We start from the raw sequence: 17,593 nt of genomic DNA, 5'->3' as shown, positions 1-17,593 counted from the left end.
CGTTAGTCAATTAGTTAGATTTGCCCCCATCTGTTATCTGTCTGTCCACCTGTTGATTGAAATACTTGATATACGAAATAGACTGTGACCAAACCGAAACTTAAACTGAAACTTAAACTTAAATTGAAACCGAAAGGATTGTACATAGTATACATAAAGTAGTGCCTGCCTGTGCTTTTCTCTCAGTGTGTGTGTGTGCAAGGTACAGAATTCCACGGTAGATTTGATCAAATATTGAGAACAGACTTAAAAAGTGTAATGTTGTACATACGAACCGTACATATGTCTACATAAATTATATACACATAGGCTTAAGAACATTTTGTCAGATATTTAATGAAGACTTTGTCGATTTTTGCCATAAGTAGCTCGTATTTTGAGCGCCAATTTGCCTTGTCAAAATAGATGCTTCTATTGTGTAAAATTGCTTTTGATAGGAAACAAAAAAAAATAGTGCACAAAATCGTGTTTGTGGAATAATTGGTTATTGTGCCTTGATTTATCAATGAAATTTCTAGGGATTTCCCAAAAACATTTGCTTGTAATCTAGTTTACAGATACAGATCAGGACCTTAAGCCTAGATTTTAAACTAATCCACACACACACACGATATGTATTGTACACCTTAGCAAGAAATACCCGAAAATGAACAAGAAACGAAATAAAGACGGCTTGAAGTATGCAGTAAAATAACAAGAACTCGACATAATCCCTAGAACCCTCTAGAGCCTAGCAAATATTCTCCAGAACTGCAGATACCAGAGCCGTACCCCGCATGATCCAGAACTCGGGATCATTGTTGCTGCGCAGGAGGACGGCCAGGATGAAGTTGGTCGAATGGCCCGTGGTGGAGAGGACGCCGGATCGCTGCTGGGTCTTGTAGAGGGGCGCCTCGTAGCGCACCACCGTCGAAATCTCCAGGCAGGGCTTGAACCTCACCACCGGCATCCGGCTGAAGAGCTCCCCGAAGTTGGCATCGCACAGCCCACCCTTGCTAAGGTCCCAGCGAGCCGCCTCGATGAAGATGCCGTGCACATTGATGATGGCATCGGTGCACTCCGGCAGACTGCCATACAGCTTTTGGTCCTATAAAGCAAGGAAAACGTAAGTCTATTTAGAAAATGTTCAATAAAAGATATACATATCATCCATTAAATCATATTATTTCATCTCATTTAGCCGCATACTCACGTTCATATTGTTCATGTGCATCTCGAAGAAGTCCTGCTGCACGAGCTCCTTTTCGAACACATCGAAGTCAATCTTCAGCGAATCTATGGGCAAGATTCGTCGCCGGGCGTACGTCTGCAGGACGCCGGTGAGGAAGGATTGGGGGAAGAAGAATCCACTGATCCAATAGGAGCGCGGTGCTCCATTCTCCGCCCACTGCTGGATGAAGTCGATGCGCCGCTGGAAATCAGCTATATAGCTGGGCAGCGGCTTGATCGACAGGAAGCTCCGCTTGGCCCAGGATGCGGGCACCAGGTTGGACAGCAGTGCCTTGAACACGTTCTCCAGCTCCTCGGACATCACCACCAGGCCCTTGATGGCCTTGGCCAAGTTGATCATGCTGTCGTGGATGATGCCCAAAGCAATGTTGAAGCGATCGATCTCCTGCACCAGCACAATGGTCAGCGATGGAACCTGACCTTTGGAGTCCAGCTGGCAAGGGAGAAAATATATTCCTTAGAAGAGAGTTCGAAATGTTATGTAGTTATTAAGGAAGCTCTTCGAATAGTCAAGATCAAGATGGAACCACCATTCCCTAGCTACTACCGATTGTTATACTAATACTCACCACCGAGAGCGTGTCGTGGATGGGCTCCCGCTTGATCTTGGTGGCCAGGGCCTTCTGGATGCGTTGGATTGTCTGCTGGCAGATCTCGTTCTCCATGGCCTGTCCCTCGTCGGCGGCGGATCTCGGCTGTCCCAGGAGCAGGGTGCTGATGAAGAAGGCCGTCTCCTTGGTCTGGAACACAATGTTGGCGTTCTGGTTCATGCCGAAAATCTCCGGATCCTCCAGGACCGGAAAACCTTGCACATAGGCCGAGTACTCAGCCAGCGTCTTCTTGCGCGGATCCCGATAGTAGCTATCACCACGGCAGTACTTGTAATCCGGTTGGATGATCCGCTTCGAGGAGAAGATCGTGAGGATGGTGCGCAGACAGCGGAGATCCCAGTAGTCCGTCACCCGGCCGCCCCAGGTGATGTCACCATTGATATAGAGTATTGCCTCCCAGGGTATATCATCGAGCACCTCGCGATCGATAAAGAAGTCGAGGGTCTTCAGGCCGCACTCACGATCGCTCTCGCTAAACTCGTACGTGATGTTCCAGCCCAGGGGTCCGAACTTTCTCCGCTCCAGCAGAACGGCATGAAACATGCACAGGCCAAAGACAATGGCCCGCCAGTTGCCATTCTGGATGTGCTGCTCGAAGAAGTCCTGCTTCAGATCCGTCATAGCCCCGAACACATTCGCCTTGATGCCCTTGGGCGGTTCGTTGGTGATCTTCACCGAATTCTGAAGCACACTGATCGGGAACGTCTGGATGGGCATCGAGGAGAGATATAGCCGGAAGTCGGGATGCGCCTTGGTGATGCCCAGCGTCAGATTGCGCACGATCGTCTCCAGCGTCTGCATAAACGAGGTGGCCAAGTGGCAGTTCTGCAGGAACACCCAGTGACCCAGGCGCAGGCTCTTGTCGATCAGGTTCTCCGCCAGCGGTCCCTGGCCCTGGCCCAGCGAGATGGAGTAGTACTTGTCGGTGAACTGCATCTGGGTGGTGAACTTCAAGAAGCCTGACATCGGATCCGAGCCGGTGGACAGAACAAAGATCAACGGCGTCACCGCAGAAGTGTCCAAATAGCTTTGTGGGATAAGAAAATAGTATATAAATATTCTATTTCACTGATTTTTTATGGAGGAAAGATAAGTCTCAAAATTTAGTCAAAAAATCCTTTTTTGCGGTTTTTCAATTGTAGTTTCGCCAAATCAAGGCGTACAGCCAAAATACCGACAGTTTTGAGCAGCTGACATCCTAAGCTAACAATCCCAATCATTTAAAATGAAATTTATTTTTTGACCCATTTTTTCATTTTTTGTAAGGGGTTGCATCGTCTATTTTTGGGACTCAGATTTTGGTCAAAAATACCCATTTTTTAACGGTTTTTCGATCGTAGTTTAGCCAAATCAAGGCGTACAGCCAAAAGACCGACAGTTTTGAGCAGCTAACATCCTAAGCTAACAATCCCAATCATTTAAAATGAAATTTATTTTTTGACCCATTTTTTCATTTTTTGTAAGGGGTTGCATCGTTCATTTTTGGGGTTCAGATTTTGGTTATTTATTTTTTGACCCATTTTTTCATTTTTTGTAATCGTTTATTTTTGGGGTTCAGATTTTGGTCAAAAATACCCATTTTTTAACGGTTTTTCGATCGTAGTTTAGCCAAATCAAGGCCTACAGCCAAAAGACCGACAGTTTTGAGCAGCTAACATCCTAAGCTAACAATCCCAATCATTTAAAATGAAATTTATTTTTTGACCCATTTTTTCATTTTTTGTGAGGGGTTGTATCATATTTTTTTGGAATTCAGATTTTGGTCAAAAATACTCATTTTTTAACGGTTTTTCGATCGTAGTTTAGCCAAATCAAGGCGTAGAGCAAAAAGACCGACAGTTTTGAGCAGCTAACATCCTAAGCTAACAATCCCAATCATTTAAAATGAAATTTATTTTTTGACCCATTTTTTCATTTTTTGTAAGGTTTTTGGGGTTCAGATTTTGGTCAAAAATACCCATTTCTTAACGGTTTTTCGATCGTAGTTTAGCCAAATCAAGGCGCACAGCCAAAAGACCGACTGTTCTGAGCAGCTTGCTTCCAATGCACTGCATTGAAAAATTGAAAAACATATTCTCTAATACAATAAGTAATAAATCTTACACAGAGCTCAATTGGGTTCCGCCGGAGGCCTCGGTGAAGTACTTGCCCACGGTTGACTGGAGGTAGCAGACCACGTTGAGCAAGAATCGGGGCTTCCGGAAGGCGCCGATGAACATCAGCTTGTGGAAGACCCTTAGGCGATTGTTCCACTTGTCCGTGGGCGGCTGATTGTTCTGGGCAAAGTCGAACACCTCCCTGTTCTCCTGCATCTGGATGAAGAAGGGCTTGTCCAGTTCGTCGGTGAATCCGCCGAAGAAGCTCTTGAAGTTATCCTCGAGGAAGACGCACGAGTCCCATTCGATCTGGCTCATCTTGATGTTGGCCGGCTGCTTCTTTGGCCGAATGTTGCCCACCGGTCCGCGAGTGAGGAAGAGGAACTCCTCCTCGGTGACACGTCCCTCCTGCCGTTCCACCGACAGGGCCAGCAGGAAGCTAAAGATGATCTTGTGGTTCTCAAACAGACCCCTCGATATATTATCGAAAATGGCCTTCAGTTCGTCCGTCATCAGAGTGGAAATACGAAACTCCACGGTCTGCGTTGGATGCTCCAATCGCAGGACATTGCAGAAAACCTGGGTGAAGTACTTCAGGCTGTACTGGTACATAGGATCGATCTCGGCCAGACCCGCCACCACAAAGTAGAGGATGGCTCCGCGAGAGGCCAGGATGCGATAGCGTTCCCGGGAGGCGGTTATGACCTTCTCCGTCTCCTCGGTGTCAATCAGTCGGGCGGCAATGATCAGCGATGTTTCCTATGGTGTTATATTATATATATTAAATGGGAATCAAATGGAAGTGAGTTTTCCGCTTTGAAGGACCCACCTTGGCATCATTGAGCGTCTCCACCAGCTCTTCGTCGTCCAGGATGTTGCCCTCGGAATTGAAGAGCAACTTCAGCACCTTGTCCTCCAGCGCCAGCAATTGCTGTTTGTCCGAGTTGATCTTGACCACCAGATCGTTGCGCTGGATCTCCATGGCGGGCAGCTCGATGGCCACAATGTCTCTAAGGAAAAGGTTATGTTCTAGAAATGCTTAACATGCATTAAAGATTTGTACTCACGCCAGTAGCTGATCTTCCAAACCGCTCTCTGTGACCAGGAAGTTGACCAGGGTCACATTGATGCACACCTCGGGCAAATAGTGAGGATTGGGCAGCTTGGTGGTCATGTACAGTTTAAAGTTGTCGTCATAGTCGATCACCATATCGCCCAGCTTCAAGTATGTGCGACCCTCGAAGCGGTACGTTTCCCGCTGAAGGATGGGCCTCAAACTGGGATCGATGGTCTCGTTGATCTCCTCCAGAAGCACCGGATATCCCTGTCGCACACTGTTCTCCAGCACCCGCATCATGGAGGCGTCGGTCATCTTGATCACCTGCAGATTGTTGGCCCGCTCCATGTTGCGAATCCAGCGATTGGCCTGCTCCTGGGGATCGATCATGAGGGCCCAGCGCAGAGCCCGCGTGGCATAGATGCCATTCTCGATGGATATATTGTCCTTGGGCAGGCCGTCCACGTTCCACTGGCGCATCTCGTACGGATCCCCCAGGACCTTGAGCAGATTGAACTCGGGACTGGAGGGGATCTTGTGCTCCCGGCACTTGGTCACCCACAAGGCGCTCATGTCGCGTCGATATTCGTGAGAGAAGGCTCCCAAATAGGCGACACAGGCGGCGGCCACTAGGACATCGCCGGGTACACAGGCTAGGTCACCGGTCAAAGATTTCACTGTTTCCCGCCACCGCACCTGTTCGTCGGAAAGGGCAGAGGTCAAGCGACCAGCTCGATTGATCCGCCCATAGGTCAAATCCACATTGTCCTGGATCACTTGGAACTCGCGCTGCTTCTCCTCCAAGCTGTCTCGCAGTCCCTGGATCTTGGCCTCCACGGCAGCCAGCTCCTTCTGCTTTTGCCTCAGCACCGTCATCACCTCCTTGAGCTCTGCCTCGGCGGCCTCCTTTCGCTTGATCTTCGGCTCCACCACCTTGTACACCTTAGAGAACTTGTCCATGGATATCACCCACATGCTCATCGACTTGGCCACCTTGGAGACCTTCTCAAATTTCTATGGTTAACGAGAAAAGAGATGGTTAATCCAGGTATCTCCAGGTATTTCGAATCATTCGAATTATACATTGAAAAAGTTTTATACTTACAGCCGGAACGAAATCCTTATGATCAATATATTTCTTGACCTTTTTCAGGGTATCCTCCTTCATGTGCTCCTTGTCGTACTCGAACAGCCGCTTGATGAAGTTAATGTCCGCCATAATTGCCTTGGCAGATGCCCAAGTGGGTCTGCAAAAGTGAAATTAACGACTAAGGATACATTCATGATCCGGTAAACCACTCACTTGACCCCCAGCAGGATGCAAACGGCCTCCATGCAGAACTGTACCAGAGCCGGTGGCGTGGTAAAGGACTTCAGTTCATTAATGTCCGCCTTGGTCAGACCCTTGAGTGCCTCCTCCGCCTCGCGCAGGGCGGGCATGGCTATCTCCAGATCCTTGCCAGCATCCTCAGATATCGCCTGGGCCACTGCCGCCTTCTCCTTTGCGTTCATCTCGTCCTCCAGCACGCTCTGCTTCACGGCATCCGCCTGCTTGGTCTCCTTGGTCAGATTGTCCACCAGGGACTTCATCATGGCGGACTTCTCATCCAACTGGGGCACCATCACCTCCAGCTCTTTACCCATAACAGCAATCTAAAAAGGGGTTAGAACTTGGTCTAAGATCCTAGATGCACAGATGGATAGTCATCACATACCACTTCATTGGTCTCCAGCAGCTTGTTCAGACCATTGGCAATTCGCTTTCGTTTGGCTATGATTTCCATGTTCTTGATCTTCAGCAGATTCTGGTAGAGCTTCAGCAGCTCCAAATAGCTACTGGGTGTGGTGTAGTAGTGCCTCTTCATCTCCTTGTAGAACTTCACCGAGGCATCCTCAACGGTCTGGAAAGTATTAGTTTAAGCTAAGCTAACTTCCCCAAGAATCCCTAGAACTCACCTTGTGCATAAAGACCGTAGTGCTGGCCAGCGAGATGCGATCCTCCATTTTGGGTGCGATCTTCGTGAGCAATCCCAGGGCCACCGAATAGAGGGCCTCCGTTGGCCAGCTGGTAAACCAATCGATCGTGGTGCAGTTGACCAGCGAGGGGAACATACGGCATCTGCGACGGAAGGCATCGCCCACCGGACTCATGGACATCACCACATGGAGATTATTGCGCACCCGGTTGATGAAGAACTTGTAGATGGTATCCCGAGTGCAGGGCTAAACAGGTTATTAGAAGTGATGATTCCAGTTAATATCACAGAATTAATGATGTTTTGGGGTACCCACATCATCTTTTCGGTTCTCATTACATGCATCGCGGGCCTCCAAGATGATCTTCTCGAACTCATCGCCCTCGAATAGATTGGGCACTTCGCCGGAATTGAGAATGTTGTTGATATCCTCGAGGAACTCCTCCTCCACAATCTGGCTGTCGATCAATAGGAAGGTCACCGGTTGATTTTCGATCTGTTGAATTCAAAATGCATAAGTTTATTTGAAATATTCCCTTTATCCTATAGCAATACGTAGTACTTACACCTGCGATGCGGTAAAGGACCCTTAAATCCTCGTGGAAAGCGTTGAGGTCGTAGTTCCGTCGCATCTCGATCTGCCAGCAGTTGTACTCGTTGACGTGGGATGCCAGCCGGGTGAGGGATTGCTTTCCCATTCCGGCCACACCCACGAGGAGTCCATTGCCACGATCGCTGCGCAGGAGTCGTGCCAATCGAACCGTATGCTCCATGGCGTCCTGGAAGAGGATCAACTTCATCCGCTTGCCCACGGCCACCGAGTTGTAGTCCGATATATAATCGTTGAGTACGCTCTCTAGCTTTCCGTGATCCTTGATCTCATCGTAGATCCGCTCGTTCTTTGGCTTGCCAAAGACCATGAAGTCACCAAAGAGGATCGGCGGCTCGTCATCATTGATCACCGGTCTATTGAAGTGGTCCATGCACACGTCCTTCATCAGCGATTTGAACAGGTTCTTGTCCTCCTGGTTGATCAGCCGATCGTGGAAGACGCGGGTGGTCTCGTGGTAGAACAGTCGGAGGATCTGGTTCTCCTGGTTGTAGTGCAGATTGCTCGCCTGCAGGATACCCTGTATGCACTTGGACAGATCGCGCAGATTGAAGATATAGTGCGATCGATCCGGAGTGGGCAGCATGACGTTGGCCACGCGCATATAGACGTCCACACAGGCATTCACCATGGGCTCCGAGAGAACCCTAACGGCCGAGGAGAAGGTCTGCAGAAAGCCCCGAAGGATGCCATTGAAGATCTGGGTCAGGGTCTCCTCATTCGGTTTCGGCAGCGAGAACAGGGCAAAGTGACGAACGAAGCGCGGAGTCAGAGGATTGCGGCCTCCACCCGGCGGAGCACAGGCACAGCCGAGAACCACGTCCAGGATCTCCTTCCAGTAGAGCTTCTCCCGGTCGTAGAAACCCTTGAAGTCCAGGAACTGGCGCAACAACTCAATCGCCGGCGAGGCTCCGTAGGTGTCCAACTTAGGCATATTCACGTCGTCAATAAACACGATCACCGTCTTGCCCACCGGAGCACCCAGCTGGGTCTTCTTGCGCTTCTCCAGCGGCCCCTCGATCATCTCCTGGGTGCGGCTGCTGCTCGTCTGGGCGGAGAAGTTGAGGATCACCGGGATGACACGGCCCTCGGACAGGCGTTTCATGCAACTGATGGCCAAAACCGTTTTGCCCACTCCAGTGTCTCCGGTTACCATGACGGGCATGCCCCGTTTGAACAGAAGATCAGAGACATAGCTGGAGGGGATCGGGAAAGAAGAATATCTAGTACTGCTCACTGGAGACGGGAGAATGCGTACCCATATTTGGTGGTATCCACAGTGGGCACCTGCATGTCGTAGTACGAGGTTTCTGGATCGAAGGAAAACTTGGACATGATGTCCAGCCAGCTGCCCCAGTCCATTCTCTCCAGGTCGATGCGATAGTTCCACATGGGGAAGTTGGGTAGGCTGTAACGTTGTAATCGGAAATAATATAATATATAATATTTGTAAAATATGATCATTTTGATCTAGACATATATATACATATATCCCACCTCATATTCGGATGCTGGGAAATGGCCCTGCTCCACTGCTCCTCGAAGGACACCTTCTCCGCATCCTTGAGGTTCGAGGCAATGGCCCAGAGCACCGCCCAGGCAAAGATCTTCGTGAGCAGCTCCTTGGCCTTCTCCTCATTCAGGGACGACCACTTGACCGCCTCCAGCTGGGAGGAGATCAGTTCACAGCACAGTCGCACCTTGGAGCCGAGCACCTGGTGGATGGTGTACACCGCCCGCTTCCGTTCGATCTTCAGCGCCTTGTCGAAGTAGCCCACAAAGAGCTGGTAGAAGAACTCGGCCAGGGGAGCGGGTAGCTTGTGACTCATGTCCACCTCCCGCCAGGTGTCGATCAGTGGTATCCAGCCGAGATCCCCGGGATCAACATAGACCATGCCGCAGCGGGAAACGGTGGCGGGCGAGGCCTGCAGCAGGTCCTGTACCTCGAAAAGCATGTGAATCCAGGCGGTCAGCTTGATGCGCTCCGAGTTGGCCAGGCACAGCATCTTGTTGTCGTCCAGCACCGTGTTCAAGTTCTCGATCCACACCGCATCCACGGGTCCATCGCACATGATCCATTGATGGATTTCATCTTAGAAAGAAAGATTATCTATGGAACCCTCCCTGTATTTGTGATGGTTTTACCTTCTACGGTGGTGGCAGTTCGCACCGCCAATCCCAGCAAGCCATCCTGCCACTCAAGCGTCTTAAGATCCACATAGCCGTACAGCTCGTTCATGGTCACCGCCTTGGGGTTCATCGTCTGGATCACCACGGGCCGGAAGTTCGGATCCTGCACCTCGTTCTCGAAGAGATGCGAGAGGGCGAACTCCAGGGCGTGCAGCACTATGGACTTACCGCCTCCTGTTGGACCCACCAGCATTACGCCCCAGCGGACGCACATCGTCTCGTAGAGCTGCAGACACTTACGGATGGTTGTCGGTACCGCCTGGAGATTCTTCTGCCGCAATCCCAGACGCAAGCTGGCCTCCAGATGCGGATGCTGTGAGTCCGGCAGCTCCACGCCGGGAAACAGATCGCTAAGGATGCCGCGAAACAGGACCGCATCGTCCGCCAGAAACTTGGGTATATTGGAGTCCCTCAGAGCGGCAATCAAAGTGATATCCTCCCGCTGATTGGGCGAGGCTCTCTTCAGAGCTCCTGCCATCACCAGGACAGATTTCACTGCCCTCATGCCGAAATCGTAGTGATTCTGTTGGCTCAGCTGCTGGCTGCAGAGCTGGTACATTTGCACCATCTTGCGGGCCAGGATCTTGGGATCCTCAAAGCCCTCCGAGTACAGGATGACCTCCGAGATGAGGGCATAGTCGGGCACCATCATGGAGATGGGTCGGAACAGGGCCTTCAAGTTGTCGGGCAGCTCGGTACGACCCGCGTAGCCGGGATTCATGGTGATGAACACGCAGCAGGAGCGATTGATCTTGATCTCCCGACCCTCGAAGATGAAGCTGTGAAAGAAAATCATTACCATGCGAATATTAAATTGATCATTATATATGTTATTTTTCTGTGAACCCACCGCTTGACCCTCATGGCCTTGGCCGTTCGAATGGTGATCAGCTGCTGGGCAATCACGGACAGCACCTCGATGTCAATCCGGTTGAACTCGTCGAAGCAGCACCAGGCACCGCACTGGGCCAATCCCGAGAAGAAACGTCCCATCATCTTGTAATCGAGACCATCCGAGCAATTGAAGACGACACACTGTTTGGCCAAAGCCTTGGCAAGATCCTTGGTGGTCTCTGTTTTGCCCGTTCCGGCTGGTCCAGCGGGTGCTCCGCCCAGGTCCATCTGGAAAGCACCCATCAGGCAAAGGTAGCAGCGATCTGTGAGAGGAGTGAGCACCAGGACACCACCGGCACCCAGGTACTCGTAGTAGTAGGGAATATTCGCGGCTGCCATGCGGGAGTAGACCGTTTCCGTCTCGTCGGCCCAGTAGAATCGCAGCATCTTCAGCCAGTTGAAATCGGTTCTGGAGAGGATGAGGGTAAGGGATCATCATTCAGAGGTCTAAATCAGTAATTCCATTACTAAACTCACGGCTTGCAGACCTCCTTTTCAATCAGCATCCTCACCGAATCCTTGGCATGCACATCGATGGTGATCAGGGCGCAAAGGATCTTGCGCAGCAGTGAGCTTATACTCTTCCTGGTCAGCGCCGCCAGGGCGCCCAGATCCTTGAGGCACTTGATCTCGAACTTGGCCATCTTCTCGAGAATATTTAAAGGATTTCGCTCCTTACCCTCGTAGATGCGATGTATGTCGGCGGCCCACTGCACTTGAGAGACGGTAAGCACCACCTGATTGGGATGGTCCTGGAACCAGTCCTCGCGCTCCTTGGCCGGATAGCACTGGTACCCGAATCGCATGTACCGCTTGCCGGACACAAACATGGCCTCCTCCACCTTGCTGAGCCACTCCTCCACGGCCCCGCGTGCTTTCAGTCCCTTGCCAAACTGCAGCTTCTCGCCCTCGGGCGACAGGAAGGCCACGATGTCGTTGGTGGCCACCATCTTGCCATCGCCGCCCTCCTTGGATCCGAACTCCAGGCGGTAGATGGCGTCGAAGCACTTGCGCAGATGGGGCTGCACGGCCTGGGGAATTCGCGTTTGCGCCAGGATCTCCAGCAGCTCGTCGTTGGACAGGAAGTAGAACCTATAGATAGATCGATTTTTAAAATAATCATTTTCTATTATTCAGTTTTAAATTGTAAATGCTAACCTATTTAATAAATAATCATATGGAAATTCTTACCTGGGGAACACCACCCGCTTCACCTCCAAATAGGCCTCCAATCCACGAGATATGAGATCCAGTAGCCGATTGTTCTCCAACAGCACCTTGTACACATCCACACTGGACATGGTGGGCAGGGCCAAGGACACCTTCTTCGCCTGGCGAACCGTCTCCTTGAAGCTCTTGTCCACCGTGAAGAACATCTTGGCCTCGTGGGGCAGCTGCCGCTGGATATCCGCCGAGGCGAAGATGGCCTCCAGGTAAATCCAAGCGCCCTGACAGTCCATCCAGCTTTCTGTATTCCAAATCATTAAAATAAGAATCTTAATTATAGGTAATGAGAACTTTTTGGGATCCTTAATTCTAAAATGTTTAATCTACTTAAAAAAAATGTATTATTGTGGAGGTACAAGTAGTGCCGTATCGCACTCTGTATCGTATATGACATATTAAACACTCACCGAAGGTCTTGCTAAACTGCTCCATGGAATTGATCCACTCGTCCACCTTGCCCTTGATGGGTCCCACAAACTTGGAGGCGGCTATGGTGTTGATATTCACATTGGAGTCGTCCAGGACGGCTTGCAACTCCTCGGTGCCGGCCAGGATGAAGATGTCCTTGGCGTCGTGGTGCGGGACAATGGCCAGCTCCGTCTCCTTCCAGGTGGTCTCGATGGCCTTCAGCATGTTCTCCAGCTGCACCTCGCCGGTGGCCTGCGAGGATATCTGCATCAGGGCCTCGCCGATGGCGACATCATCGAATGCATGGACATCCTCGTACGTTTGGATGATGATGTCCTTCTCCTGGAAGAACTTGCGATTCAGCAGATCCTCGATCTCCGCCCAGTGACGCTAGGATGGAATTATGTTAAATAATGGATTTGAAACTACTTAGTTTCCATATCTTACCGCTCTCAAGTTGGGATTCCGCAGGTAACCAATAACGGGAAGCTTCTCCTTGAAGGCTTCTGCGGATTTCTGGAGCACGGGAACTATGTTGTTCTCCGGCAGATACTTCTGGAACTGCAGGCAGTTCTTGATCGTCTTGGCATTCAGATCGACCAAATCCGCCACCGCCAGGGTGTTGAAGTCGGCCACAATCCACTCGGCCAGCGATTCCTCCCAGTCGGTCCAAGTGCGATATAGATTCTGGCGCATCCGTATGTCATAAAAGCCGCTGGCCATTTCCTCGTACATGGTCAAGTCGATTTGGAACTCCTTCTGGTAGCCCAGGAATTCGTCGGCTCTCTCGCGGCATTTATTCAGGTGCTCCAGCATGGCGTCCAACTTATTAGTGACTGACAATCGGTTGGAATTGGCCTAGAAAATATCAATTTAAGAGGGAAGTATGTCTATGAGTTCAATAAATATTAAATTTTTTATAGAGAACCCACATCCAGAAGCCAGGGCTGCAGAGCTTCGATGGCCACCTCGTGGATCTCCTCCTTGAGCGCTGCTATATCATCCTGCATGGCATCCTCCAGCCGATTGATAAAGTCCTGCCGCTTCTCCCTGATCTCCTCCAGCGTCTCCCGCGTTCTATTCAAATAGTCCTCGGTGTCCATGTAGTCCTCCTTGGAATCGTCATCGATGGGTATGCCAAAGTCCTTGATAATCAGCAAGAGGTCGTGAACATAGTCGATGCCGTTGAATATCTCGTCCAGTTCCGAGGAGCACTTGTCCAGGAATCGGATATGGGCCACAATCTCCAGCGTTTCGTGTGGCTCATAGCAGATCCTGCCATAGAAGTCCTGGGCCTCTTCGTACAGCCTTGTGGTCTCCTCCTCGGCCAATTTGGGCAAGTATGTGGCCAAAATGTTCTGAAGTCGGGAGCAAACTGGCGTCACCGTATCCTTAAAGTTCGTCTGATTGAGCTTGAGTAGTCCCAGAAACACAAACTCCAAGATCCCATCCAATGCTCTCACATTATTGCAGTATCTATCGCAGAATGCTCGAAGGATCTGAAGATCTGAAAGTGGCATGGGTTAGAAACTATTTTATATGTAATACATTTCGTATACCTCTCTCTGTGTTAAGAACCGTGGGATCTGTACTGTTGTCTATCTCGAAGTTCTCTCGGATTTTGGTGAACCTCTGCGTATAGAGACGAGCCCTTTCATAAGCTTTGCGGATCAGCACGAACATGTTTTTGCTGATTAAAAAAAATGGAGTGGTGAAAATAATAAAATTATAGAATATATATACTTACCGATTATACTGAAATCTGTGATCAGCGCGCAAAAGATAATGCAAATCGGGAGCGCCCTCGTATAGCACCTCCTCCTGGCGTCCCATAATTGAGGGTCTAGAATAATGTTGTAAAGTTAACCAATCAAAACTAGAAAGAATAGGTGACTTACTGAGTGTACTGAGTGAAGAAGGGATCTGTGGTGAATGGGTGGATCTCAAGGACCGTCTCCAGTATAAGACCAGTGATGCGCTGAAAGATAATCTTGATCACATCCTCCGAGGGCTCCACATCGATGCGATCGGGCAGCAGACGCAGCATGGCCAGAAAGAAGGGACTCTGCGGCTTGTCCGCCGGTCGCTGCTTCTCGATCCGCTTGTCCACCCGGTCATGTCTGTTGATGTCCGCCTCCGAGGGACCCACTTCGTCGTGCAGCTCGAAGGCACTGGCCAGATCAGCGAAACTCTTGATCGTGATGCGGTACAGCATTTGGTAGACCATCATGTCGCAGTAGGTGAGGAAACTAATCGAAAGTGAGAGTTCGGTATTAGTACAAGATCAAGGTTGGATATTGGATCACCCTACTTGGTCAGGGTCTTGCAGAAGGCCCTCTTTCGTGCCCGATCCATAAAGCTGTGCGCCTCTCGCATTTTCTTCAGCGACGGATAGTAGTTGACCTCGTCATCGGGATAGAAACCACGTGCTTGGATGGCATCCGTGCAGGCTCGAACTTTTTTTGGGGGATTAAGAAAGGAATCCGTAGAAGAAATTCAAGAACTACTCACATATTGTCTTGCTAATAAACTCGCGAAAATCGGTAAAGGTCTTGTGCAGCTGTTCGTAGATGCGCATGTGCGTTTCCAGGAAGTAGAATGGATGCCAGTTCTCGATGTTGGAGATATTGATAAAGTTCAGTCGCTGCATCTGGACAATGTCGCTGCGCATGCGCAGAATCGCCTTGGCCAGCTGGGGAATCACGATGAAGAGGTTATTCTGCAGATAGTCGCGGGCCTCGTTCAGCTTTCGCCACTTGATCGTCTTTTCCCACACCTTAAATGTCCAAAATATAGATAATGGTATAAAATATAATGGCTATCAAGATTTGTATACTTTTGGGAAGGATGAAAACTAAAAATCAATTTATTATAAAATATCTAAAGCTATTATTGAATTCTTTAACTTAGAATGAAATGAAATATCTAAAAATGTTATTAATTTATTAAATCCCTTTCACATTTATATTAATATGTAAAGATAACTATAAAATTATGGAACCTAATATTCCATATTCAACTGTGTTTTTTAGAATTAATACTATACATGAATTTTAAATATCTAAAAATATTATGGAATTATTGAGCTTAATATGCCACATCCATATGGAAACACCAATTCCTTAGCTTTGTAATATTCCCTGTTATATTATTTTTCTGTAAACCCTACCTTGAATCCCTTCCACAGCCGAAAGATGGAGAAGGAGCGTATCTGGATGATGCTAAGGAACTGCTCGAACTCCTGCTGCCACTGGTCCAGGGGCGTGAAGAAGTTCTCGGAGCAGTGCCAGAAGGTGACCCCGTGGCGGGTGACGGTGTAGAAGGGTTCGTAGGTGTTCAGGTCCTTGTACTCCACCAGCCGCAGGCTATAAGGAGTGAAGTACTCGCTGTCGTGGGGCAGCATGTAGTCCATGTAGACAAAGGAGTCATCCGGCATGGCGCGCATCCGGTTGATGATCAGATTCAGATCGGGAATGAGCGAGGCCCCGGTGGTGATTTTCGTGGTGCTGGCAGTTCGTGATTTGCCGCCCGCCGATGTAATCGACTTGGTCATGGAGAAGTTCAGCCGGAATTTGGATACCTTCTTGTGTCGCCCGCCGCTGTGGTGTCCATGGTGGCCGTGGTGTCCCGCCGACGTCTTCTTGGCACTGCCATCCGGCGCACCCGTGCTGCTGCCATCGTTGCCATCGCTGGCCCGATCCGTGAAGCCGGTGCCATCGCTACCAAGTCGGTCCATGGAGTAGCCACTCGGCCGTTCATCAGCAGTCAGTCGCTTTTGGCTGGCATCGTAGTGATCCCCGTCTCCTGCCGACTGCCTCCTCCACCTCCCACTCCGCTCCTCGTCTTCATTATCCTCATCATCGCTGCCCTGGACCTTGGCCTTCAGCTCATTATCCCGATCCTTGGCCCGATCCTTGCCCAGATCCTTGCTCTTGACCCTGCCCTTGACCTTGGGAAGCAGCTGTCTGGACATTCCGGAATTCGGGCGAGAGAAAGTCCGGCTGTATGTGGATAGGTTTTGATCGGTTTCGCACCGACTGACAGCAGTTGGTTGCTCTGGATTGTTTTTCCGTCGCCATGTCTACTGTTGTCATCCCCCTGGTAAAAGTTTATAAATAATAAGTTTGTTTATTAGCAGCCCTTTACATACCCTTTCATATTTATCTGCAAATAAAAAATAATAAATAATGATCCAAATATTATGCTTTTTATATTAAAAGTTTCTGTTAACAATATCTGTAGGTTAACATTTATTTCCATATTTTACAATGTGATTATAGGAACGAAATATATACGATTTTAGTTAATTGTTTTTAACCTTCTAAACAAGTGCTTTAAATCAAATAATCTATACAGGCATTTTTTAATCAGAATTAAATAGCCAATATCCCAGCTCATAAACTCACCTCTTTCAGGACTTTTAGCCACAAACTTTAGCATAAATGGTCGGCTATAAGCTTTTTGAGTGAGCTTTACTAAGACTTAAAGCCAAGATTTCCATTGGACGTTAATGTTTAAAATGCAATAAAAAGTTTTCAAATTTGGTTAATAAAATTTTTCAGAAATAAAATTTTTTTATAAATAATATTATCTTTCATCTATTATTAAACAATTGTCTTGTGTCAAACGTCCGAAATGAGTCCGAATCCATGATAAGATAGAGAAACCTAACTGAAACTTATAATTTTTGTTTCTAATAAATCGTTTTTTCTATCAAAATTTAAATTTAAATTATATTTTTGTTGTTCTTATGTTTGTAAATGTAATACGCAGGTTAAACCTTTTATATTATACGAATATTATAAATATAATATAGTTTTAAGGCCCGTAGAATATTATTAAGGAAGATATATGTTTCAAGAACTTTGAGTTCAAAAATTAACTGCTTACTGCTTAAAAATGTTAAGCATTATTTTTTTTAATCAACCATAAAACAAATAGTTTTTAAAAGAATTTTAGTTGATTATCCTTTTAACGGTCATAATCCTGGCGGAGCTTTTCCTGGAAAAGCTTTGGCATGTGGAAGAGTGGAATTTCGAAAATCTGCTGCATTCCGCTGCGGTGGTTGCGTGGCTCCGAGCTGGCTTGGCCTGGCCCACTTTCCACCCGCCAGTTGGCTTTCCACTTTTCCGGACCGGCAAAAAAACAAAAAAAAAAGAAAGCAAAGGGAGGGGGGGCGGCGATTGTTGCGCCTGCCCACCGCCTGCTGCTGCTGCCGCCTGACCTTCAAAGCTGCGGAGAAGAGCTTTTTCGACATCGAATCCAAAGTGAATTACAATCGAAAAGAAAGGCAA

General features: G+C 48.7%; 1 protein-coding gene across 1 annotated transcript; it reads right to left on the bottom strand.

Annotated features, from left to right (window-relative positions):
• Positions 1-36: 36 nt before the first annotated feature.
• Positions 37-16,329, bottom strand: Dhc16F (Dynein heavy chain at 16F). The gene is made up of 27 exons (XM_017083572.4): positions 15,469-16,329; positions 14,811-15,075; positions 14,611-14,755; positions 14,198-14,548; positions 14,047-14,142; positions 13,859-13,989; positions 13,232-13,806; positions 12,747-13,157; positions 12,299-12,689; positions 11,856-12,132; positions 11,142-11,756; positions 10,621-11,073; positions 9,726-10,549; positions 9,078-9,672; positions 8,839-8,988; positions 7,537-8,776; positions 7,287-7,466; positions 6,951-7,217; positions 6,710-6,895; positions 6,298-6,647; positions 6,100-6,241; positions 5,005-6,008; positions 4,767-4,947; positions 3,945-4,696; positions 1,800-2,868; positions 1,193-1,663; positions 37-1,087 (listed from the first exon to the last, which is right to left on the bottom strand). Exons 1-27 carry the CDS (start codon positions 16,270-16,272, stop codon positions 731-733), a joined length of 12,282 nt encoding a protein of 4,093 aa, XP_016939061.2. The 5' UTR covers positions 16,273-16,329; the 3' UTR covers positions 37-730.
• Positions 16,330-17,593: the final 1,264 nt, after the last annotated feature.

Source organism: Drosophila suzukii, chromosome X, assembly GCF_043229965.1.
Source record: "Drosophila suzukii chromosome X, CBGP_Dsuzu_IsoJpt1.0, whole genome shotgun sequence".
Taxonomy (NCBI): Eukaryota; Metazoa; Arthropoda; class Insecta; order Diptera; family Drosophilidae; genus Drosophila; species Drosophila suzukii.
This window is presented reverse-complemented; position numbering and strand designations above follow the sequence as displayed.